The 24,326-nt window shown below is 38.3% G+C and overlaps 6 protein-coding genes, 1 non-coding gene and 2 pseudogenes across 10 annotated transcripts; 4 read left to right on the top strand and 5 right to left on the bottom strand.

The window, feature by feature from the left end:
• Positions 1-1,518: 1,518 nt before the first annotated feature.
• On the bottom strand, positions 1,519-3,235 carry LOC111795505 (zinc finger A20 and AN1 domain-containing stress-associated protein 1). 4 transcript variants are annotated; one of them, XM_023677971.2, is made up of 2 exons: positions 3,092-3,235; positions 1,519-2,458 (listed from the first exon to the last, which is right to left on the bottom strand). In XM_023677971.2, exon 2 carries the CDS (start codon positions 2,428-2,430, stop codon positions 1,924-1,926), a length of 507 nt encoding a protein of 168 aa, XP_023533739.1. In that variant the 5' UTR covers positions 2,431-2,458; positions 3,092-3,235; the 3' UTR covers positions 1,519-1,923. The 4 variants fall into 4 exon arrangements, with proteins under 4 accessions (XP_023533739.1, XP_023533738.1, XP_086980055.1 ...); XM_023677970.2 differs by lacking the exon at positions 3,092-3,235 and adding an exon at positions 2,881-3,085 and having other exon boundaries at positions 1,519-2,565; XM_087123929.1 differs by lacking the exon at positions 3,092-3,235 and adding an exon at positions 2,881-3,085 and having other exon boundaries at positions 1,519-2,559.
• Positions 3,236-6,466: 3,231 nt separating this feature from the next.
• LOC111796094 (uncharacterized) lies at positions 6,467-7,129 on the top strand. The gene is made up of 2 exons (XR_015420999.1): positions 6,467-6,750; positions 6,843-7,129. It is a non-coding gene; the product is annotated as an uncharacterized LOC111796094 (transcript).
• A 212-nt stretch (positions 7,130-7,341) lies between these two features.
• On the bottom strand, positions 7,342-9,955 carry LOC111794748 (putative aminotransferase ACS10). The gene is made up of 4 exons (XM_023676880.2): positions 9,260-9,955; positions 9,012-9,149; positions 8,294-8,454; positions 7,342-8,219 (listed from the first exon to the last, which is right to left on the bottom strand). The coding sequence occupies exons 1-4, from the start codon at positions 9,752-9,754 to the stop codon at positions 7,364-7,366; spliced, it is 1,650 nt and encodes a 549-aa protein (XP_023532648.2). The 5' UTR covers positions 9,755-9,955; the 3' UTR covers positions 7,342-7,363.
• Positions 9,956-11,523: 1,568 nt separating this feature from the next.
• On the top strand, positions 11,524-12,874 carry LOC111794982 (blue copper protein 1b pseudogene; annotated as a pseudogene).
• An 828-nt stretch (positions 12,875-13,702) lies between these two features.
• LOC111796231 (blue copper protein 1a-like) lies at positions 13,703-14,927 on the top strand. Its single transcript, XM_023678991.2, has 2 exons — positions 13,703-14,105; positions 14,247-14,927. The coding sequence occupies exons 1-2, from the start codon at positions 13,937-13,939 to the stop codon at positions 14,606-14,608; spliced, it is 531 nt and encodes a 176-aa protein (XP_023534759.1). The 5' UTR covers positions 13,703-13,936; the 3' UTR covers positions 14,609-14,927.
• A 146-nt stretch (positions 14,928-15,073) lies between these two features.
• On the bottom strand, positions 15,074-16,382 carry LOC111795913 (putative sugar phosphate/phosphate translocator At1g12500 pseudogene; annotated as a pseudogene).
• A 519-nt stretch (positions 16,383-16,901) lies between these two features.
• On the top strand, positions 16,902-18,764 carry LOC111794811 (geraniol 8-hydroxylase). Its single transcript, XM_023676962.2, has 2 exons — positions 16,902-17,971; positions 18,051-18,764. The coding sequence occupies exons 1-2, from the start codon at positions 16,982-16,984 to the stop codon at positions 18,648-18,650; spliced, it is 1,590 nt and encodes a 529-aa protein (XP_023532730.2). The 5' UTR covers positions 16,902-16,981; the 3' UTR covers positions 18,651-18,764.
• An 823-nt stretch (positions 18,765-19,587) lies between these two features.
• LOC111795560 (geraniol 8-hydroxylase) lies at positions 19,588-21,391 on the bottom strand. Its single transcript, XM_023678062.2, has 2 exons — positions 20,368-21,391; positions 19,588-20,287 (listed from the first exon to the last, which is right to left on the bottom strand). The coding sequence occupies exons 1-2, from the start codon at positions 21,304-21,306 to the stop codon at positions 19,667-19,669; spliced, it is 1,560 nt and encodes a 519-aa protein (XP_023533830.2). The 5' UTR covers positions 21,307-21,391; the 3' UTR covers positions 19,588-19,666.
• A 1,184-nt stretch (positions 21,392-22,575) lies between these two features.
• LOC111795562 (MYB-like transcription factor ODO1) lies at positions 22,576-24,270 on the bottom strand. Its single transcript, XM_087124089.1, has 2 exons — positions 23,846-24,270; positions 22,576-23,387 (listed from the first exon to the last, which is right to left on the bottom strand). Exons 1-2 carry the CDS (start codon positions 24,106-24,108, stop codon positions 22,859-22,861), a joined length of 792 nt encoding a protein of 263 aa, XP_086980215.1. The 5' UTR covers positions 24,109-24,270; the 3' UTR covers positions 22,576-22,858.
• Between the last annotated feature and the right edge of the window lie 56 nt (positions 24,271-24,326).

Raw genomic sequence — 24,326 nt, 5'->3', positions numbered from 1 at the left:
TACTTTTATGAACTGTGTTGGCTACCATAACAGGTGGGATAAGGCTTTGTGGAGTTGTTGATTGAGTGCACATGCAATGCAAACTGTTGCTTCATTGCTTCTAACCTCTCATATTATGGTCTGAATTTGGGACATTCTCTTAACTCATATGCCTCCCCCCCCCCCCCCCAAGAAATAAAGGTGCTTCCTTTTTCTTTTCTTTTCTTTTCCCTTTAAGCTTTGGAGAGATGTAGTGTTGGATACTCCTCAACACTTTCAACCATTTTCCAAAAGTTGGAAGGCGACACTTTTCTTTATGCTTAAAGGAATTTGAGTCAAATAGGAGAGGAAAACTTTGGTTACTCCTTATCTTTGGTGTGTTTTAAAGTATTATATGATATTGAATGTTGTGCGAGTACATAAATTTGAGTTCAAGTATTGTAGGATTAGATGATCGAGGCATTAGCTTCGAGATGCTAATTGACATCTATTGAGCTTTGTCAATGGAGGTGAAACATAATAAGGGGAATGGAGTTGAGTTTAAGGTAGACCATGTTGCAGCAAATAGGTATCCATCCATAATAATGTGGTACCTCAATCACCAATTTGAAAGAGAAATTCCAACCACTGCTATTCATTCTTCCAATAATCGACCCTCACTTTTGAAACTTTTGAACACTCTTTCAATATTACTACCTTTACTCTCATCTATTCAAATCATTTATTTCAGAATTACAGGTTAAATTCCAACTGTTTTCAACTTTTCAAATTGTTTTATTTACTTTCTAAAAATTTTAAAATATTTTATAAGTTTTTAAATTTTAATTTTTTTTTTTTGTCTACTTATTTTTTATAAACTTTAAATGGTGTTTAATAAGTTCTTTAAAGTTCAACTTTTTGTGTTAAAAAAATTCATGATTATTAAAATTTGATGATTAAATAGATATAAATTGGCTCACACTAGACTAGACTTATAATTGTAAACTAATAACTTGCAAATGAAAATGGGCAATATCAAGGAAAGTAAAAGTTGAACAAAATAATGAATAATAATGAATAAAAATGAAAATAAAATATGAGCACTACCAATTAAGGAAAGAAAATATCAATTTGTGATATAATTGATTCACAACAGGAAAAGCACATTCATCATACATGGAAATTTCAATAATAGAAAGTCATAAAAATGTTAAATAATAAGACAAAATATTATATTAAATGTGACTAGATTAATTAGATGCAAGCGTATTTTGGTAAGTGAAAAAATATAACAAATGCTTAGAAACTTACCATTACAAATGATAATGTTAATGTGGGACATTTGTGAAATTGAACCATGAAAACAACCTGTACATCTGTGAAATAAGGGCATAGAACAACTTATCCCCCCCTTAAAAAAAAAAAAAAAAAAAAAAAAAGTGATAATCTTGGTATATTTTTGTTATCAATCTCAAACAAAATAGTCATGGAACACTAAACCTTGAGAAAGTGGATCAAGGATCATCACCATGGCAAAAGTAATTTCCACAAAGCAAAAGATTAAGAACATGTTCCACTGATTTTAAAATTGACATAATCACTATTTCCAACTGGATCCAAAATAAAAGAAGCACCACTTTCGCTTCAGAATTCAGAATTCAAATGGATTGATTTCATGTCTGATCAAAGAAGGTTCATGAAGAATGTTTGTTCATCTTCAAATTCATAAAACCACTGCCTAGGCTTTACAAACACTGGGGTGAACGAAAAGGATACCAGAATCGAAAGGAATCAAACTACATTATTCACCATAGTTGTTCACTTCCCAGCAGCAAACCAAGCAAGATCTTCCCCCCAAATCCCCCATGAAACCAACCCAAATAAACAGGGACAAAAAGGAACCAAGAAGACGAATAATAGCAACAAACCCACTAAAAATTTACCAAGTTCAGAGCCAAATCCTTCTCAGAACCTCTCGACCTTGTCGGCCTTCACCACGGGATTGGCCATGGCGATCTCCTCTTGCCCATCACTTCTGAAGTCGTAACAGCAATCGTGCTTCTCTGGGTACCGGTGAGTCCCACAGAAGGTTCCCTCACACTTGCACTTGAATCCCATCAATCCCACTTTCTTATTGCAGCTCCGGCACCGATTCGGAATAGCCGGCAACGGCGATTTGTCGGAATTACAGAGAGAAATTCCTGTGGAGGACGACGCCGAATCTAAATCCACTGATGAATCGGAGAAGACAACCGGAGCATTACCTTCAGACGGCTTAAGTATTTTGGACTGAAGGGATTTCTCCATCGCTGCTTTTGCCGAAGCCGCTTGCTCGGCTTTGATTCGAGAGTCTCTGTAGCACTTTGAGCAGAGATTCTCCGTTCCGGCCGAACCAAAGAAGCCGCAGTTGTTCGCGCAGAGCTTTGGCTCCGACGGCTGGTAGCTTGTGCCATCGCTCTGTTCTGAACCCATGGTTTTCCTACGCGCTCGCTTAAATCCGCTGTAATTTCAGGAAAATAGCACAACGAAAATTCGACGTTAGGATTATGATAGAACTTATCTGTGATCGATTCCCTTTTTCATCTTCTTGCTTCAAAAACCCTAATACTACCAGGAAACCAATAAGGTTCAATCAACAAAATCCACAAATTATGAGCAAGAGTACATCTAGATAAATTCCTTGAAAATCCACAACTCGACAAGTCTTTCAAGAATCGCAACTCGCAAAGAATCGCAAAAACATTGAAATATAACAAAACGAAAACAACCATGTATGACAATGATCAAGGAACACAAAAGAACAAGAAAATAGATTCAGAAGCACGGAAAAAGTAAGAAACCAAAATTTTCTTCCAATCAAACAAAAACGAGGTAGATTAATCGGGTTCAACCAAAGTCGAAACAGCAAATGAAAATCCACACCTTATCAGCCAACAAAAGATCGAAGCAACTCAAAAACTGTAAAACCCTCCCTCTCAGAAACAATTTCGATTGAGGGGATAGAACAGAATCAAAGTCTGAGGAAACCCACGAGAGGAAAGAAGAAAGAAAGAAAGAAGAGGAAGAAGAAACGCAGAGAAAAACCGATTATGTTGAGGATTTTGAGGCTAACGGAGCGATACAGATGAATTACCAATTCAACAATCTACCCCCTTGTTTATCATTACTTCCACGGCGCCCTCTTGGTTTCCATGTCGGCGCAATGCTTCAGTACGACAGATGTACATTGTACTCATTTTTTGAGCCGTTCAATTGTTTCGTTATCCTCACCACGACACTACTCATTTTCATTGGACGGCTCAGATGATCCAGTCCGTGATGGTTGCCTTTCTCTGAGAATCTTTTGTGATGATTGCTTGGCGAATACGAATGGGCCTTTTGGTAATTTTAGACGGGATTTCTTTTTGCAACAGAATTAAATATTAACGATAATCTTTTTACCTTATTTTTCTTTTTTCTTTTTTCCTATTATTAAAGCAGTTTTAAGAATATCAAATCTTATTCCAAAACGCATGTAAAGAATTTGGGATAATGAGTACATGAAGACAAAAATAAAGAGTTTTAAATTATTTTCCTGAATGTATAATGAAATAAAATAATTTATCATGATTATTTGCAATTTTCAATATTATTATTTTCATAATTCCAAAATGTTCGCTACTATTTTTGGTGGTAGTTAGGGTCCACCATAATGAATGATTGATTCGATTCTCTCTCAATTTCCTTAAATATTTTTAATTAAAGAAATAAGCCGGGAAAGGAAATACATTATATACTATATTATATTAAAATCAATTCGTGTCCCAATTCTTGAAATTGCCACGTGTCGATATTTTCATATAGCTTCCCTCCCTTGATGATTACTTTGGGCCCGAATATTTAACTAATCCAACCCAATTCCAATAGTAGTTGGGCCAGAAAGGCCCGGTGGCCCAACTCGCAGTAAGCCCATCCAAACGTACAAGGAAAGGAATTTGGGTTTTGAAGTGTAAAAAAATTAAATTATAATGGGCAGTGGATATAAATGATGTGTTGTGCACCAACCGGAACAAATTTGTACTCACAACATCGATGAACGAAATTACACCAGGAGACATCTTACGTGGTTCGGAGAAAAGAAACTCCCCCACGTCCACGGGTAGCAACTAGTCACTAATAAACAAAGTGTTAAAAGTGAATATATCACTATCACATTGCAAATACTCTCACCAACATGTCACCCAAGAAATACAATGTGACACACAAAACTCCCCCAAATCCTGATATCACTCGTTAAGAATGGAGGGAGAAATTTCTCATACTATTGAAGAATGAAATTGGCTATTATATAATGTTAAGGGAGAAATCTCTCGTACTATTGAATAATGAAATTGGCTATTATATAATGTTACAAGGGAGAAATCTCTCGTCCTATTGAATAATGAAATTGGCTATTATATAATGTTACAAGGGAGAAATCTCTCGTACTATTGAATAATGAAATTGGCTATTATATAATGTTACAAGGGAGAAATCTCTCGTACTATTGAATAATGAAATTGGCTATTATATAATGTTACAAGGGAGAAATCTCTCGTACTATTGAATAATGAAATTGGCTATTATATAGTGTTACGGAATCAAATCTTTGATATGACTAAATCTAATTTAAATAACCAATCAAATCTAATCCAAATAACCAATCAAATTAAAACTGGTTGAGAATTTAGAACCAGATGAAGATAAGTAGCAATAAGAAAAATGAAAATGATTGCATTGCAATAGAGTAGATATTGGTGATCTTGCTTTGCCTCGACACTTCATCCAATTCTTACTCTCTTCGTGATACTCATTTGAAGCGAAGCTTGTCGAGGCTACTATCACCGCACCTATAATGCTCACGTGACATACAGCACTAAAAGAGATGAGCCTTGAACTAGAGCCCCTGTCGCTCTAAAAGCAGGCCCAAATATTTGCATAGAGAAAGGTGGTGTGTGTGTGTCATGATATTACCAACATGAATGAAATGGGTTTGAGTTTGACAAGATTGATACTGAATGAACCAAGGAATAACGCCAATTACACACTTAGTGATGCATAGCATCTCATCATTAGCGTGCATGTGATTGCCCATATATCATTTTTATGAGAATCTAATAGGAAAGGAACATACATACTTGAAGGTGAAGAACAGTAATAATAATAGTAAAGAAAACTTCACCAGCCCTTCATTAGATTGTTGACTAAGCCAATAATCTGAGCTCCCCTTCCCCCCACCCTCTTCATCTCATCATTTTTTGGTACAAAAGGCAGTGGTGGCGGTGAAGGAAGTAAGGAAACAAGGTGCAGGCTGAGGCTTTGTAGTGCCTCTATTCTCTTCCTCTCTTTTATATTGGACCAAAACCAACCTCATTATTTCAACTTACAATTATTGGGTACTTGCGTGTAGACAGCAGTAAATCGAGAAATCATACTCATTCCAGGGAGAGATCTCATTATTTATAAGGGTGTTGAAACCTCTCCCTACCAGACGCGTTACATGTGCTCTTCCTATATAAGTTTACCAACTGCATAATTCAACTACGAACTACAATGGGACATCCAAGTTGTGAATATGTATATAACCCAAAAACTGAAACAACAAATTTAAGTTATTGTAGAGGCAATGAGATCCAAGTTGAAGAAATCATTATAATTAAGCACAAATGGTTGAGAGTTCATGGAAAGTGGGGCAGTATTCTACTTTTAGAAATACAAATCTGTATGTATAGATATTATTGTATATATTAGTGGTGAAAGGGAAATGGAAAAAGTGAGTGAGAAAATTAAAAAAAAAAAAAGGGTATGATTGTTATGGAAGAAGAAATAGGGAGAGAGGCATCATTATGAACTTTGATAATGTGGAACCAAAAAGGTCATTGCAAATACAGTCATACACAAATATACAAATTAGCATCATACCTTCATTCACTCACTATGTCCTCAATGAATGCTCATAACATACTAACCCAACTATATGGCCTCCCCCTATGTCCTCAATACTAAATTTGACTCTTTACATTTTCTATTCAAACCCAAAATAATGAAACACATAAACCCCGATAAGAAAGCGCTACAAGGTCGCATCTTTCGACAACCAATGAACTCTATTATAACGAAGTGTGGTGTAGTGTGATGTAGTCGAGTTTTAAAGCATTTCTTGACAGACACTAATGTAAAGGGACGCACGATGAACAAACTAATGTTGTTATAAGATAGTGTGATAGAGTCGAGCTTTTAAGCATCAATCGACAAATGTTCATGTTCAAGTTTAAGAAACGCATGAATGAAACGAATAGACTAACCCAATACAAATGTTTTAAGGTAAGAAGTAGATGAATGAGTGTAATGATCCCATTATAAGAAAGTGCGGCCGGGTTAAGCTTTGAAGCATCTTTTGACAGAATGAGGCGAGAAAGCCCATTATTAGGTAGTGTCAAAAGGCACTAGTAGTTAACGATGTCCATGGCTTTAGCCACAGGACATAAAGAATGCTTAATCACAAGTCCACCACCCATTATTATCACTACAATCTGCTTTCACCTCTCTTTCCCGTGAGTCTACACCCTCTATATAAGTATGAGCTTTAGTCCCATACATTCCCCTGCAACTTCCACACTTTATTCTGCTACAAAGGAAACCAAAAGCTAAGAAGCTGCATAGAAGAATAATGTGCATCACTGCAACACAACGCATTCTGTTTCATCAAATCCATACTTCCAAGAACAGGAGACGTTTAAAAAGGTCCAAACTTCAAGTTCAGAGGCTTTCCAGGTTGCTTTTTTACAAAACCCCATTTCAAAATTTTCATGTTTTTGGGTGACTTTTGTTTCATTTGAAAATGATGCTTGCTTTTATTTTAGCAGAAGGAGATCATTTGAAGAGAAGCAGGGGAAGGATATTGAGCTGAAGAATCTGCAGCTGTATTTGGAGAATCAAACTATAATTGAAGAGAATGAGAAGCTGAGGGAGAAAGCTAATATCCTTCATCAAGAGAACTTGGCTTTAATGACTGAGTTTCACAAAAAATTCCCACATTTTGATCAGAGAAAATGATGGGATTCATCAGAGGGTGACATGGTTTTATCTCTTCCTTTCTTAATGTATTCGACTCTTTATTCAATATATGTGTGCACTTTGTCAAGAACACAAACTAGAGAATCTTGAAATGGAATCAGATCATAAGAACACAAACTACAGAACAAAAATGATATAGGATCAAGATATCAACAATGTTCAACTCTAGCTCTTTGGCATATGTTTGCTTAATCAATCAAGTAAAAGGAGAGAATGGTTATGATTCAAACATGCTTATGGCTATCAGAGGTGCCAATATTGCTTGAAAAGTTAAAGAACTGATACATATTTACAGAACAATAATTTCATTTCAAGTATAAGATTTACAAGCTTCGGAAATTCTCCGAATTCGGTCCATAACAATAGGTATTTCTTTATCAATCAAAGTAGTAAAACAGAATCCGAACCATCCTGGCTCAATACAATTACAACAAGAGCCAGGAATAACATGAACTTTACCTATATCCAACAATTTATCCCAGAGCTCAACTTCTCCTTTCTCGCTGTAAGAACGGATTAAGTTGCCCATATCAGCCCAGCAGTAGAATCCTCCATTGCTCCTCATGTATTTGATGTCCAGTTCCTTCAGCCCTGCAACAAATTTACTATTCATTTCTCCAAGCCTCTTTCTATTGATCCCAATGAACTTCTGGATGAACTGTGCATCTGAAAGCATAGAAGAAAGGAGGTTCTGAGTTATGGCAGAAACAGATGAGAATCTTGCCAGCTTTCCAGCAGCGGCCAGGATATTCTCATTCAAAGAGTAGATTGCAGCAACTCTAAAACCAGGAAGTGACATGTCTTCAGATAGGCCATACGTAATATGGACTCTGTCTCGGTCGCTATCTTCTAAATCGATCATTTCAGCCATGCTCACAAACTCTTCACTTCCATATGTTGATCCAACAAATATTTCATTTGATATGATGTGGATGTTTTTGTCCCTGGCAAAATCCAGAAGTTTGTAGAGTGTTTCTTTATGAAGTTGATTTCCAACAGGAATTGAAGGGTTTGAGATTATGATTCCACGAACTTTAAGGCCACGACTCCTTGCCTGGTGGAATGCTCGATCCAGAGAAGTTATGCTTAAACTGAAGTTATCAGCACTACGACAGGGAACAGGTACTATCTCCACCCCAGTTCGCCATTTTACATCATTGTCAAGACTGCATTTTGTGATTCAGGATCTCAATTGATATTCTTAGAAACCATAGTTCATGAAAGAGGAACGAACAAGTACCCGGGGTAATATGGTGTAGGAACAAGAAACGCATGTCCCGCGTCTGCTATGCAAAAGCAAAGTGTTTCGATTGCAGAGCTCACTCCATTTGTAAATACTAATTGTGATGGGATGAACGAAACAGAGTTCCCTACAGCTTGAGACATGAAACTTGCCACAGCCTGTGAGAATTGGAATATCAGAGGAGATGGATGCTTGACAAGGTAAATCTTTTGAACAAAAGTACATTCATTATAAGGAACTTCATATGGTTCACACCAATCAAATGCAAAGTAACGCACAAGCATATGATGGCGTTCAAACATACAATACACCATGTTGACCATTATGCTCTTTGGAGTCAACTTTGTGCTTCACTCATTGAGATCTCACCACTTCATTCACAAAATTTGCATTACCCTGACTAAATTTAATCTCTAAACACAACAAAAACAGAGTTTTTCAAGTCTCCAAAAGCCATATTCATAGATCATGCTAAGAATAACAATCAAGTATGTAGATAAACAGAGGATGAAGGCTTTAACATGAGCGAAGGCACACATCAAATAAAGTCATCGGCAATTGAAACAACTTAGAAACTTTGTAGCAGAGAACACAAATCCAAGCATGTACAAGAGAACAAAAATCAGAGCCGTTCAAAATTCTTCATACAGGCAAGTGGCAACCCAACTGATTCCAAAATATTAATTACAGAGAGAAGACAAGGAAATTTGATTACCAGTTTCAAATCCATCAATCCATCTGAAGGCTGGTAGCTAACAGTCCCAGCTACACTCAGCTCATTATGATTCCCTACTCCTAATATGGCATCCCTTCCATTCTCCACTAGCCAATTTTGCACCAAGTCCGACGACAACTTCATCGTTTAATTAAACATCCACATTCGTCAACACAGAAACCGATAAACAAAGAACAGAAAATTCTTGCTGACACATTCAAACGAACAAAAAGCATAAAGCCACCCACCTTGTTCTCAGCAATAGAAAGCTGAATAATCCCCGTCGGATTATCCAATTCATCAAATGGGTCCTCAAAGAACTTTTTCATTCCAACGAAAATAGAAGATTCCCCAACTTTGGCAATCGAATTAGCCCGACCCGAAACGCAGACCGGCCCGTTAGACCTGGACGAGAGGAAGGTCCGAGACAATGTTCGAGGCAGAGGAGAGAGCTCCACGGACTGATTACTCGACGGCGACGAAGAATTCCCCGGAGAGTCCACCTCCAGTGAAGATGGAGGATCCTCGGTTGCCTCGGACCGGTTTCGTTTCAAGTAGAGCTGAAGAAAGTAGAAGAGAACGCAAGGTATAAGAGAGCCCAAAACGACGCCGCCGCTTCCTTGAACGATGCCCTGCAGAGGCACTATAACTCTCATGGCGGTCCCTCCGCCGTCGCTTGTGGTGGGCTCTCCTTCTTTGTTGGATTTGGAATTCCGGTTCCGGAAGAATCGGGTATGGGTCATTGCAGAGTCATTTCAATTGGCCGGAGCCGGAAGAGAATCTGCCGCCGGCGAGGGACGAGGAGTTTCTTTCACCGGACAGACGCGCAAAATCCCGGCGGCAGACTCGAAGAGTACAATCGACAAAATTGAATTATTTGAAGTTTTTATTTTTCCGAAAAGAATTTAAAAAAATAAAAGAATTTATAATGTATTGTTTACATTGGGATTTTCCGCGCGATTCTAATGGCTCCAAGAATGTTTCTTTTGAAGGGTTTCCGATTTTACCATAATACCCTTTGAGTAATATTATAATTTGCGAAATTTCTTTTTGATTGAGAAAGAAATTGGCTCTATTATATTTTAGATAAACATAAGCTACCTCTATTTTCAACCATCCTTTTTTTTTTTTTTTTTTTTAATAATTATTTATCCCATTTTGCTAAAAAATAATTGTTTAAAAATGGTATATTATAATTAGTACAGAATTTAAATTTTGGATTTACTATTTCACTCTCTAAAAAAGATAACAATTATTTTCATTTTGTTTTTAAATGCTCTTTTTATTGAAAAATACTGAATTATAAACAAATTGGCAAATGACCCAATTAATGCTAATAGACTTATATTATAAATCAAAGGTAATACCCTTTTAATAATGAATAAATAAATAAAAAGGAAAATGTGAATTGAACATGTTCCCTAATATAACTATGTACCATTTTTCATGTGTAATACAAAGGGTATTAATTTAATACCCATGTGGAAGCCACAAGAGCCCAATCAGCCAAATTAAAGCAAGGCAAGCCAGCCAAATATTCCAAAACTATATGTTATTTTTAAAATAAAATTAATAATAATAATTTTCTTTTAATTGCCTGTTTATATTGAGAATTTTTTAAACACGGAATTGATGGTGACAAAAATTGAGCGCCAAACTCAACCAGAATCTTAGGAGAATTTAATTGGACGTTCATTTATGACGAATGCATGGGCGGGTGGGATCCTTAGTAACATTATGAATAAAGTTTTAAGTATTAAACAAATTGTTACAAAATTGAGGGAACACATGGGGATGAAAATTTAAGATAGAGGAAGAAAAAGAGAGAGGGAGAGAGAAGCATTAGGTTAGAGGAAAGTGTGGAGATGGTGAAGCTTAGGTAGGGAAAGGGAAAGGGATTTGGATGTTGATGTTTGAGGCCAAGAGAAGAAACAGATCAAGTTTCGTTAGCTAATACAGATGTGTTTCAACTCTCAATCATATTTCATCCTATCCGTTGTTGTTGTTGTTGTGTTCCTTGTGTGCTTGGAAATGGATTATGATAAAGGGTTGGAGGACCAAGTTTGACTACCATGCTTGGGCTCACCGGATCAACCTCTTCTTCATTGGGTACTCACTAAATAAGCCCATCTCCCAATACAAAGAAGAAGAAAAAAACCCAAACATAGATATTCAATTCTTTTTTGTCTTTTCTTAATACCACCTACATATGGATCGATAATCAAGAGGTACACTCCAGTTGGAGCATGGTTGGCATATTTAAACCTTAGTTTATGGACATACATATGATGTCACAAACAAACCTTAAAATATAAACCTCCTTCACCCTTTAACCATATAACCATGTTCAGTAAAGATGACACGCTTGTTAGCTGGCCAATATATCTTTTTCTTGTTGTGTCGGGGCATGGCCGGGTGGACCCAACAAATGGTGCATATAAATACCCACTAAGCCAAAGCAGCCTCATAACTAAACTGCTCTCAGCTGGCCGACCAACACCGTAGCTGCAAAATGCTCAACTTCTCTCATCTCTTCCTCTTTCTTGCTTTCTTTTTGGTCCCTTCTTCGGTTGTTGCAGGAACCGATCATGTCGTGGGGGATGATCAGGGTTGGAACCTTGGAGTCGACTACTCGTCTTGGACTGTTGGCAAAACGTTTTTTGTTGGAGATAATCTCGGTGGATTCTTGCACCCTCACTTCTTTACTTTCTCCTTAATTATTCTCTTCATCTTTTCTTTTCTTTTCTTTTCTTGTTTTCATCCCAAGTATACCAAAATAAATAATAATATTGTATTTTAATCCTCACAATTCTACACAATGGTATGATATTGTCTATTTTGAGCATAAGCTCTCATGGCTTGATGTTAGGAATCACGACTCACTCCTAATGATCTTCAACAATCCTCCCCTCGAACAAAGTACACTATAAGCTTACCTTGAGGCTTATAGAGCCATTATCTGGAGCCCTCGAACAAAGCACACCTTTTATTCAACACTTTAATCACTTTTGACTACACCTTCTAGGCTCACAATTCTTTGTCCGATATTTGAGAACTTTAGGACATGGCTCTGATACTACGTTAGAATCTCCACAATTGTATGATATCGTCTACTTTGAGCATAAACTCTCACGACTTTACTTTACGCTTCCCTAAATGCCTCAAGCCAATGGAAATAGTATTAATCACTTGTAAACTCACTATCTTCCACTAAATTAACCGACTCACTCCCAATAATCTTCAATCCCAAACATTAATTATATACCACCCTTTTCAAAATGTAAATTTCATTGGGACAAATTTTGAGGTTTCCTTTTTCTTTTTTTTCTAAAAGATGTGATTTTTTTTTTACAGTATTCAAGTATAAGAAAGGGGTGCACAACGTATTGGATGTTAATGTAACGGCGTTCGCAGAGTGCGCCGCACCTACAAACCAAACCCCGCTCAAAACTGGAAACGATATCATTCCATTGCGACGTCCTGGAACCAGATGGTTCATATGTAGCATTGCCCGCCACTGTCAGTCAGGACAAAAGCTTGTCATTTTCGTAGACAACCCACCGTCCAACGGCGGACAGGCTTCTCCCCCGCCGTCGTCTCTTCCCCTGGCGCCCATCTCTTCTCCAACGCCGCCGTCGACCTCTGCCCCTCCTCCTTCAGCGCCTGCGCCTAGTCAGAACCAAACTACCCCACACTTGCCAGTTCCAACTCCAAGCGAAAGCATCCCACCATCGCAGTCGCCTGTTCCCAGTCCGAGCCCCACTGCTCCACCGCCATCCGGGTCTGCCTCGAAAGCCGCTATTTCCGGGCATCTTGGGGTTTTGGCAGTGGCGGTTGGCGCTCTGGCTGGAATAATGACATAATCATGGATTGAAATTTTGAGTTTTCTATATTGTATGAATGGAGCTGCCTCCTGTACTTCTCTTGTAGCTGCATTGCTGCTTATTGTTATTAGAATTTAAATATTTCGGCCTATATTTATTTCGTAAATACACTAAAATAATTCTATTATTTTGATTTTAGAACAACACAAATTCTTCCTTAATCACGATGCCTTCATGTTACACTATCAACGTTGACGCAGCATTACATTTATAACTTTAATTCAAATTTTGAATTATATATATATTATATGGAAGATTTAAATTTCTAATAATTAAAAAAATAATATTTTTAGGAGTGGGTATTGAGCATATTGCATCATGAAGAGGGGCTTTTCACTGCATTTTTTGTTTTTTAAAATTATTATGATATATATATATATATATATATATCAAATTTGACAAATAAAACACTATAAAGTACTACCTAATATATTTAAATTCAACTATGAATTTAATCCAAACGTCACGAAAAATGCTCAAAATCAATAATACAAAATACTTCAACTTAATTAAAAATATGCAACATAGATCATATTTTATTTGTTGCATTTGATAAATTTTGTACTCTAAACATCAATTCTAAAATAAAATTTCAAAATTAACATTTTTAGTGTTTTAAAATTTAAATGAGACTTATATTTTATTTGTAAATTATCTAAAAACCAATGAAAAAAATGAAATAAAAAAATGCTGTTTGTAAGCATATTATAAACTCATAGAGAGGTACTTCTGATGAAACAATGCATCGCAAGACACAAGCTCTCACAGTGCTCTTTGTAAACATCTACAATCAATTTTCTAGGCATTTGCATTGCGCTGGCTTTTGTATCCTTCCGCCAGCCCACGGCCAGCCGTCAAAAGCCCTCTTCTTTTTGTATCCTTCCGCCACCCACGGCCGGCCGCCAATGGCCGGCCCTCCATTTATTCTCCAATTCTCCGCACTCAACAAGCATATCTATAAATACCCACCAACCCAACAACCAGATACTCCCAACTACAGACGCGAGCGATTTCAAAGCCCAGCAAATTCGAGCTCCTTCGATGGCGATCTCCACCTCTCATCTCTTCGTCTTCCTTTCCATTGCGGCCATTTTCGCCCCTTCCGCTTTGGCCACCAATTACACCGTCGGAGATGATGCTGGTTGGAAGGTTGGTGTCAATTACACCGAGTGGGCTCAGAACAAAACATTCTACGTCGGCGATAATCTTAGTAAGTCATTTTTCAAATATTTTCAGAATATTAATAAACTAATTTTTGTATCAAAATAACAAATCTTTTATTAATTTTTTTTTCTTTTTCTGAAACAATTAAATAGTTGTCGGATTATTTGTTTTTTCCCCTTGTTTTCAGTTTTCAAATACCCAGCGAAGGATGACAACGTATATGACGTTACCGGCGGCCAGTTCCACAATTGCACAATACCAACTGACAAAAATGCAACGAACACCGGACACGACGTCGTTTCACTGACTCAGCCTGGAAGAAAATGGTTCATCAGTGGAAAAGAGGGCCACTGTGCAAAAAATCAGAAACTCGTCATTACGGTCATGGCTATGGCTCCAGCCAGTTCCCCACTTCCCGGCGGATCCAGCTCATCTCCACCGCCTCCGCCGCCGCCACCACCGGCATCGGGAGCCACGAGAGCGGTTATTTCCGGAAAATTTGGGTTGGTCGCCATGGTGGTTGGCATCCTTGGTCTGATGATCGCTTAGAATTGACCGGGGGGATTTCAGTTTGACTGATCTATTTTATTATTTTGCAATTGACTGTTTGATAATTCCATGTTTGATTTATGTTTGTTTTGGATTTTGGGTTTGTTTTATCCAAAAATAAAATTGAGAATAATTTATTGATTGGAAAAGTAGCATTTAATAAAACAATATGTTTAAATATAATAAATAATGAAGAAAATTATACCCAGAAATAGAAATAGATCTGAACCGACAAAATAAAGCCTTAGATCCCTAAGAACTACATGAGATTAAAAGAATGGGGCATGCAATTGGGTGACCATCTTATCCATATTCCAACAAATCCATAAGAACACAGCTGTAAAAAAAAAACAGCACAAAAACTTTACTCTCTCTCTCTCTCCCTATATGCTCCAATCAATTAAAGTCTTAAAGTGACAAAACAAGATCCAAAAGCATAATTCTTTCCCAAACAAATTCAACTAATTCTCTGGAAAATCCTTCATATCTATTAATCACTTTATACAATTCCATTTTAATTCTATAGATAATCCTTTTTTCTCCGATCAAATTACAAACCCAAAGCCAAAAACATGATGTAATTATATAATGAATCAAAGCAATTAATTTTTAACTTTATAAAATTTATAAAAAAAATAAAATAAAGACAATAAATCTTCCCCTTAATGCGTCGTGATCTTGGATCTCTTCTTCGCCTCGCCGTAAATCACCACGCCCATCACCGTCACAGAAAATCCGGCCATTCCCATAACCGTCACCGGATTCCTGAATATCAGAATCGACACGACGGCTGCCACGGCCGCTTTCGCATTTCCCAGCACCTGCAATGTCAAAGCACTTGTATGTTTCGTCACTAGAAAATTGGTCAAGTTCACCAAATACGCCACCGTTGCGTTCCCAACCAACAGAAATAAAATCCAAGGGTCTTCCCGAGCTTTCTCCGCCGTGATTGCCGCTACATTCCCTTCCACGTAAAGCGTAACTGGAAGCAGAATCCCCGCCGCCATCGGCGCCATAAACCGCAGCAGATTCATGGAGTGAAGCTTCTCCCCTTCTGCAGTCAACAAAATCCCCTGCACCACCGATTTCAGAGCCCGACCCGCCGTCGAACCCACACAGACCAAAAACCCAAAAAAGTGAAACAGGGGCTCGCTATTACTCGCCAAAACGATCCCAAACACGACAGGCAAAAGCGCAAAATAAACCCCCGCCGGCTCCCTCTTACAAGTGATCAAAAACGCGAAAATGGCTGTGAAAAAGGGCGTGGTTGCGCCAATCGCTTGGTTGAAGGAGACCGGGAGGTAGCGAAGGGAGGTGTTGCCACAGACGACAGAGAAACAGAAAATGGCGCTGAGTGCGAGGATTTTAAGGAATTGCCTTCGGGATTGGATCTGTTGGGCGGGTACGATTTTGAGGAAGAGGATGGAGAGATAGCTGTAGAAGGAACAGGAAAGCATGTGGAGCATGGTGAGGAAGATGGGGAAACGGAAGCCATAAAAGCTTAGGAGGTACTTGTTGAGGAGAAGGACGCCGATGTTGGAGAGGTACCAAGAGAGGACGATCAGGGCCGTTGAAATGGCAGGGGATCGGACGGCAGGAGGACCAGCGGTTTGAAAGTCGAGGATGTGATCGGACGACGTCGGATTCGGGTTGCTCAGACGGCGGGTGGCCCAGGTGGGTGCCTCCCCCATTACGAAATGGAGTTTTTCTTCTGGGATCTCTCTCTCTCTTATGGAAGCTGTAGAGAGAGAGTGGAAGAGAGTGTCGATTTTGGGTTGACACAGTAGAGCGAGTTAGTGAGTGAGTGAGTGATGGCAATGGGAATGGGAAGAAGATAAGGGGGAAGATGGTACGGAAGTAATCGGAGGGTGGAGATTTATTTGGAGGAATTAGAGTGTCGGTGAGACAGACGTGTATTTGTAGTCAAAATAATCCCTCTGGCCTCTACTTTACCCTTTTCTTCTTCTTTTTTGTTAATTAAATTAAATTAAATTAAATTGAATTGAATTGAATTGCAACCATATTTCTAACATTTGTATCTATTCATTATTAAAATGGAAAGTAGGGAATACTATTCCATACGGTGGCTGATTGGGATTTGTGTTGGGAAGGAAAAGGCTCCACGGCGGTGGTGGGGTTGATCCACAGACAGATACCAATATTTTATTATTGAAATTTCATATGAACTTTGGGCTAAGAACTTGTGCCCAATTATGGGCTTCGCATTATTTGATGGGCCTTTCTACGCCACAACGGGAAACATTTCCATATCACTTGAATGAACTGAAATTACTATGAATCCCACCAAACAAATACAGAGAAGCAATTTCAAAAAGTCTTCGCCTCAAATCCCACATCTCCAAGTCTGATTGGATGAATGGTGATGAAAAGAAAACAAGTGGATCAAATCACAAGCGAACCATTTATAATAAATTTCTAATTTGTGTTTTGATCTTTCATGATTATCGAGTGAAGAAGATGGAGTTTCTTATCTTCGGTTTCATAATCTGCCTGATTTCCACTTTCATAGCCCTCCGTCTGATTCCGGCGAGAAGAAACCCCAACCTACCTCCCGGACCACGACCTCTTCCGATCATTGGAAATCTCTTGGATCTTGGAGACAATCCCCACCAATCTCTAGCCAAACTGGCCGAGTCCTATGGCCCAATCATGTCGTTGAAACTCGGCCAAGTCACCGCCGCCGTCGTATCTTCCCCGGAGACGATTCAGCAAGTCCTTCAAACCCATGACCATTTCCTATCTTTCAGAGCCGTTCCGGATGCTCTATCGCCTTACGACCACGGTCAACTAGCTTTCCCATGGATTCCCGTTTCCCCCACTTACAAAAACATTCGAAAAATCTGCAACACCCATCTTTTATCCCCTAAGACTCTCGACGCCAATCAAAACCTCCGCCGTACCAGGATAGACGACCTTCTTGCTAACATCCGACGAAGCGCTTTGAACGGCGAGGCGGTGGATATTGGAGAAGCTGTGTTTACGACGACCCTTAATTTGATTTCTTATTCGATTTGGTCGGTGGATTTGGCGGACCCAAATTCTGAAATGGCCAAACAATTCAAGGTCACCATGAGAGGACTGATGGAAGAAGCTGGAAAACCAAATATTAGTGACTTTTTCCCTGTGCTGAAGAGGTTGGACATGCAGGGTATAAGGAGGCGCATCACCGTTCATTTTGGAAAGATGTTTGAGATGATCGATGGGAAGATTGATGAACGGTTGAAGATGCAGGAATTGCCCGATTTCAGTCCTAAAAATGATATGCTACATCATCTTCTCAACATGAGGGAGGACAACAACGAGATCCCCCTTGATAGAAACCAAATCAAACATTCAATATTGGTGAGGAGCACTCAATACTCTGTTTCTATTTCATTGGATGCATAAATAATATTTGAGTTGGAATTGGAAATGGTTGTAGGTGTTATTTACCGGAGGAACAGAGACGACTACATCAATCGTGCAATGGGCAATGACACATCTTTTGAAGAACCCAGAAACTATGGTGAAACTCAAAGAAGAACTCTCGCGAGTGATTGGGAAAGGAAATCCAGTTGAAGAATCGCACATCAACAAGCTCCCCTATTTACAAGCAGTCATCAAGGAAACGTTGCGCCTGCAGTCTGCGCTACTTCTTCCTCGTAAAGCCGAATCAGAGGTCGCCATTTCGGGCTTTACAATTCCAAAGGGTACCCAAATAATCGTCAATTTATGGGCCTCATATAGAGACTCCAGTGTGTGGGAAAGCCCATATTTGTTCCTGCCAGAGAGGTTCTTGGACTCGGCCTCTGATTCCAAAGCCAGAAACTTTGAGTTCATCCCATTTGGTAGTGGGCGGAGAATTTGCCCTGGACAACCATTAGCCACAAGGATGTTGCATTTGATGGTGGGTTCGCTGCTTCATTGGTTTGATTGGAAGCTTGAAGATGGAGTCACGCCAGAGAATATGAACATGGATGAAAACTTTGGTATTACTGTGGAAAAGGCTCAACCTTTACGAGCTGTGCCCCTTCTAACCTAACAACTACATTTCCAATTTGTTTTTCTTAAATTTGATGGAGGCTCCTTATTTATAGCTACGGGTCTGATGTTTATTTATAGCTTACGCAAATATAATATACAATTATATTATATTTGGTATAATGTCATAAATAATAAATAGTTATCTACGGTAAAATATGTGTAAAGCATATAGTTATATATAGAGTAGATGATTATATCTGTTAAAACTATATATAATAAGCTAAATCATATATATATCCGTAGCTAAGATGTACTTTCTGTTATCTGTAAAATTCTTCAGTGAGAGTTCTCTTTGCATTTCCTCTCTCTTATTTCTTTGTGTTCATCTGGATGAGTATGGGTTGTTGTGCGATCCTAACACATCTCCCTCTCCTATCGTTATTGTTGTTGTTTGTCACATAGAGAATCGGGTTAATGTAATTAAAAAAATGGAGATTTGCGTTAATGTAATTTAAAAAAATTGCCTAAATCCATATAACATACGAATAAGGACGTTTGTGGATAATTATTTGATCTTTTTGGTTTTAACCTTATTTCTCTCAAATTCTTAATAACAAGACTCAATTTTGTTATTAAAAAAAAAAAACTTGAAGATTTCTTAATTTTCAAAATTTTGCGGAGTAAAATATAAACAATAAATTAAGGAAATATATAAGATATGTTTTAAAAAAAATATATAATTTAAGGTTCAAATTTCAAACCTTCACACTTCGTAAACTGAAAAGAATTTATCATATTTTAATCTCCATTTGTGAAAAAAAAAAAAAAAATCATTTAAGTTATGTAAGAAGTAGCAATTAATTTTAACTATAATTCATTTAAGTTATGAACAAAAAGGGATATTCGATTGGATTTTTGTTTAATAAATTTTAAGAAACGTGTCGGTTGGTTGCAATATTCTGTCGTGGCCATAATTAATAAACGGATTAAAATAAGAAATAAAAAATTATTTGAAACCGATATTATTGTAAGGCACTCTAACAGAGATTCAATTACATTATTTTATTATTATAGTTACTGATACAGAGTGGGGTGAGAGAGGCTGGGAGTGCAGATGGCAACCAGAGGACTCTTCATCTTCAAAACAATCCCAAATTTCTCGTCGGTCTTCAATTCCTCACCCTCTTTCAACTTCCAATCAAACGAGTGCAGAAACGTCGCAAGCAAATACATAATCATTCTTTCCGCCAACCCTGTCCCTGCGCAGTTTCTTCTCCCTGACCCAAATGGAATGAATCGGAAATCACTCCCGTTGAAATCCATCTTATCATTCAAGAATCTCTCCGGCTCAAACTCCAATGGGTTTCTCCATTGATTGGGGTCTCGCTGAATGGCCCAGACGTTGATGAAAACTCGAGACCCCTTTGGGATTGTGTAATTAGATATCATGGTGGTCTCGCTCGGACAGTGCGGAACTAGCAGCGGCAACACTGGATGCAGACGCAACGTTTCTTTCACTACGGCTTTCAGATATGGCAGACTCTCAATATGGGACTCTTCTACGATGTTCTCGTCTCCGATCACGACGGCTAATTCTTCTTGCACTTTCTTTAGAACATTTGGGTTCTTCATCATCTCTGCCATTGCGAACTCAATGGTGTTTGAGGATGTGTCTGTTCCACCTACCACCATGTCCTGTCCGCAAATTCAATCTCATTAAAATAAATTCTTCTTTGAAATTGTTCTTTTCCACTCAAAATCAAGAAAATAATTACCATGAGCACGCCTTTGATTTGAACCATGGTGAGAGGCGTTTTGGAATCGCCTTCATCTTTGATCTGAAGTAAGAATTGCAAGAAATCGTTTTTGTTCTGCTTCTCGTCCCCATCGGCCATTCTCAGTCGTTGATTGATCATCTTTTCGAAGATGTTGTCCAATTTTAGTGCGAGCTTAAGCATTTGTTTCTCGATGCCTTGGAGATCGAAACGAGCCAACCTCGGGAAAAAGTCCGACACATTAGGCTTACCCAACAGCAAAGTTATGTCCGAAATTAGCTCTCTGAACTCAGCCGCAATCCCGTCCCTTTCGTCTCCATCCACCGACCCACCCCACAACATGCTCGTCACGATGTTGAAAACCGTCAAAAAACCCTGTTCTCCTATGTTCACCGCCGACCCGGCTCGCCGGTATAGGTGAGCAACGGTGTTTCTGACCTCTCTACGGCGGAGCTCGTAGACAGAGTCCAAACTAGCGTTACTGAGCATCTTCATCGTACAAACTTTTCTCAACATTCGCCACTCGGGTCCGTATGGACTCCAAACTATGTCGTAACCGCCGTATGTGGCGGCTCTAGCTGCCCGAGGAACGTCGTGGTTGGCAAACGTGATATCGTGGTCCTTCAACACCTCACGTGCGACAGAGGGTGAGTTGATGATTATACCGATCTTTGAACCGAGTTGGAGCTTTACAATTGGACCGTATTTTCGGGCCAATTCGGTGAAGTAAGTGTGAAGCTCTGGATCTAGAAACGGTAGATTTCCAAGCAGAGGAACGCCGGGGGGTCCGGGTGGAAGCTGCAAGCGCCGGCGCCGGAATCTGAAAGACAAAAGAACGAGAAAACCGGCAAGGAGAGTGAAAATCAAGGGGTAATTGTGGCCGGAATGCCATGGAAACAAGGAATTGAGAGATTGAAGGAAATTGAAAGTGGGTTCCATGATGGAATCAGGAATAGAGAGTGAAGGAGGAGTAGACGATTATATTTCCATATCACCGTCTCAATTCTCAAGTTCCAACTCTACTCCAATAATTACTTAATTAACTAATTATATTATAATAATTATTCTGTAATATTTAATTATGTAATTAACAATTTTTAATGTTACTATTTTCAACTTAAATTTATAACATTTTAATTATGTAAATAATTCTCCAACAGGAACCTAACTAAACATCATTAAGGGAAGACAATAATGGGAATAAAGTGAATAATAAATATAATGTTAATAATTCCAAAAGCTGTCTCGATTGGAGTGATGAGGATTTGATTTTTTTAATAATAATAATAAATAATGTCTTGTCTAAATAATTCAAGAAGGCTTCAGTCGCATCTTCTGAATTTCCAGAAGTCAAGGCCCAAGCCCAAGCCCATTTAGATGTTAGTTTTGGACCATATATGTTCGTAACCATTTCGGCAAGGCCCAAGCCCATTTAGATGTTAGATTTGGACCTTCTAATTGGATCGGATCTTCCAAGAAAAGATTCACTCTTTTGCCTATATTATATGAATTGGGTTTGGCTACTTTTCAAAAAAAGCAACTAAATTCGGCCAATTTGGCCCTTGCTCGATCACTAAACGTTGAGCCATTGCATATTTTAAAAGAATTCAATTAAAAATAAAAAAGGTTTAGCAATTATTAATTACATTCCACTGGCTAATCATTGTGTTTTTTTAGGTCACGCTTCCAGTTACGATGAGAGACCAATTCAAAAAATCTTTACCCATGCTTCTTTATAAATAAAAATATGATCTTTTTTAATTGTAATGCTGGTGAGTTAAGTATATTATCTCTAGTTTTATTTTAAACAAACGACATGCTTATTCGTCCCATAAATATAAGAAAATCCAACATCGTCTTAAACAATTAGCCATATTTTTACATAATAATCATGCAAGAAATAAAAAATAAATTTAATTATGGTCCTTTTTTGGTAGGTTAAGAAAATATTAGAATATGGAAAAGAGAAGAGGAAATTGAAATTATATTCTGTGGAAAGTACAATAAAGTTAGTGATGCAAAAAGCAGATAAGAAAGCATATTCCTTCTGCCCTCTTAGCTATCTGATTTCATTTCAAGAAGCACAAAGTTTGTATAGAGACTAATGATTTAAGTACGCTAGGGTAACTACACGATAAGAGATTTCTTTGTTAGGTGTTTTCGTTCGGGAGCTCGAGTGGCTTATTATTGATGGAATAAATAGAAAGGTATAGAAAGGAGTTTAATATGAAAGGATGGTAATAGAGACAAAGATTACACAAACTTACAATAATGTTTGTTAAAAGGGACATGTTTTGATGTCACTATACTCTTTTGTTTTGAAATTTGTACATATTAACCTCCTTTACTAAATTACCCAACAATAAACACTTCATGTACATGGTACTTCGTAACATGTCCACATTAAATACTTCTTTTTAAAAAAAAAACAAAAACAAAAAACAAGAAATTTAATCCTCCTTATGATGTTTTGTTTATGTTCTTTGATTTTCTAGTGCTTTCCTTCCGTTTCTGTTGTGTTGATGGCGTTTAATTCAAAATCATTGAAACAGTCAAAACCGAAATCATGGATACCAAAATCCTCACACTCATGCAGCCAAGACCAATTCTCTTCCCATGAAAAATTGCCTCCATATCCACTTGGGTTGTTGTTGTCCCAAAGAGCTTCTTCTTCAATCCAGAAACTAGTGTTTATGAGGTTGTCTAGAAGAAGCGACTCGTCCGTGTTCACCGAGCTGCTGTTCTCCGTCTTCGCCGGGGAGCTTGAGTTATCCATAACGCTCTCGTTTTCCTCCTTGCAATGGTGGTTTCCGGCGGAGCTTTCCGCCGTTTTTTTGGTCTTCTTGTTGTTGTTGGGGTTAAGGCACTCGTTCTTTTGATCCTCTTGCTGTTTTTGGAGGGGTTCGTGTGTTACTGGATCGATCCCCATCTTGATGAGCTTCTTCTTTATGTGCGTGTTCCAGTGATTCTTTATCTCATTGTCCGTTCTTCCCGGCAACCTCGCCGCAATCTTCGACCATCTAAACATTAATGATTAAAATATAAATCTTTTTGAACTAGATGTTGAGTCTTGAACAGAGTCACAGCTAATTTGAGAAATGATCATGAGATTATAAATAAGGAATACAACGTGTGTTGTCTATCTTAAATCACGCCGGGATTTGACAAAAAGCAAAGAGAGAGAGAGGTAGAAAGCGACAGAAAAATATGAAACAAGACATTGAATGTATAGTTAAGATACAAATTTAGAATACAACCAGACATTAAGTTTGTCTTCTTTCCTACACATTACTTCAAAATGCGTAAATGAACTTCTCAGCTTAAGATTCAAGAAATGAAGGTGGTTGAGAAGGAGCTTTGAAGCTAAAATCACCAAAAGGGTACCAAAAAAAATCAAAACTTTTCTTAAATTTCACTGAATTCCGATGACCCAAGTCCCAAAAAATGATAAAATAATAACAACAACAACAACACCAACCTGTTTCCCAGACGAGCATGAAGATCAATCACCAATTGCTCTTCAGCCTCAGAGAGAAGGCCTCGCTTAAGATCAGGGCGGAGATAATTAGTCCAACGAAGGCGGCAGCTTTTGCCACAACGGCGGAGGCCAGCGAGCTTAGGGACGGCCCGCCAACAGCACTGCCCATTAGTGAGTATAAAGTTGATGAGTTTGTTGTCTTCGTCAGCAGTCCAAGGGCCTTTTTTAACTCCAAGTTTGTCACAGCAAGGTTGCCTCCCCATATTTTTCAACCTTTTCTCTAACAATTAGCGGGAATGAACCTGAAAGCACCAATAAGCGTTAGGCCGCTGCTTTGGTGTTGTTTTGAAGGACCCAAAAGCCCCACAAGGCTTATCCACCTTTATATCAACCTCCCTGTTTGTAATTGTATTTGTGGTTGGGTTTATTCCAAGCCCTCACGTTGGAATACACTTAATATATACTACAAAATGCACACGCA

Source organism: Cucurbita pepo, chromosome 5 (assembly GCF_057944985.1).
Source record: "Cucurbita pepo subsp. pepo isolate OVF chromosome 5, ASM5794498v1, whole genome shotgun sequence".
Lineage (NCBI taxonomy): Eukaryota > Viridiplantae > Streptophyta > Magnoliopsida > Cucurbitales > Cucurbitaceae > Cucurbita > Cucurbita pepo.
Note: the sequence above shows the minus strand (reverse complement) of the source record. Positions and strands in the feature narration are given on the sequence as shown.

What these genes read in the sequence shown, in the direction of transcription:
- LOC111795505 (XM_023677971.2), bottom strand. Translation starts at nt 2,430, where the DNA reads ATGGGTTCAGAACAGAGCGATGGCACAAGCTACCAGCCGTCGGAGCCA.
- LOC111794748 (XM_023676880.2), bottom strand. Translation starts at nt 9,754, where the DNA reads ATGACCCATACCCGATTCTTCCGGAACCGGAATTCCAAATCCAACAAA. An exon ending in GATTGATGGATTTGAAACTG is followed by an intron (nt 8,455 to 9,011) that starts GTAATCAAATTT and finishes CAATTCTCACAG; the next exon opens with GCTGTGGCAAGTTTCATGTC. An exon ending in CCTACACCATATTACCCCGG is followed by an intron (nt 8,220 to 8,293) that starts GTACTTGTTCGT and finishes CACAAAATGCAG; the next exon opens with TCTTGACAATGATGTAAAAT.
- LOC111794811 (XM_023676962.2), top strand. Translation starts at nt 16,982, where the DNA reads ATGAATGGTGATGAAAAGAAAACAAGTGGATCAAATCACAAGCGAACC. An exon ending in AAATCAAACATTCAATATTG is followed by an intron (nt 17,972 to 18,050) that starts GTGAGGAGCACT and finishes AAATGGTTGTAG; the next exon opens with GTGTTATTTACCGGAGGAAC.
- LOC111795560 (XM_023678062.2), bottom strand. Translation starts at nt 21,306, where the DNA reads ATGGAACCCACTTTCAATTTCCTTCAATCTCTCAATTCCTTGTTTCCA. An exon ending in AAATCAAAGGCGTGCTCATG is followed by an intron (nt 20,288 to 20,367) that starts GTAATTATTTTC and finishes ATTTGCGGACAG; the next exon opens with GACATGGTGGTAGGTGGAAC.
- LOC111795562 (XM_087124089.1), bottom strand. Translation starts at nt 24,108, where the DNA reads ATGGGGAGGCAACCTTGCTGTGACAAACTTGGAGTTAAAAAAGGCCCT. An exon ending in CATGCTCGTCTGGGAAACAG is followed by an intron (nt 23,388 to 23,845) that starts GTTGGTGTTGTT and finishes ATTAATGTTTAG; the next exon opens with ATGGTCGAAGATTGCGGCGA.
- LOC111796231 (XM_023678991.2), top strand. Translation starts at nt 13,937, where the DNA reads ATGGCGATCTCCACCTCTCATCTCTTCGTCTTCCTTTCCATTGCGGCC. An exon ending in CTACGTCGGCGATAATCTTA is followed by an intron (nt 14,106 to 14,246) that starts GTAAGTCATTTT and finishes CCTTGTTTTCAG; the next exon opens with TTTTCAAATACCCAGCGAAG.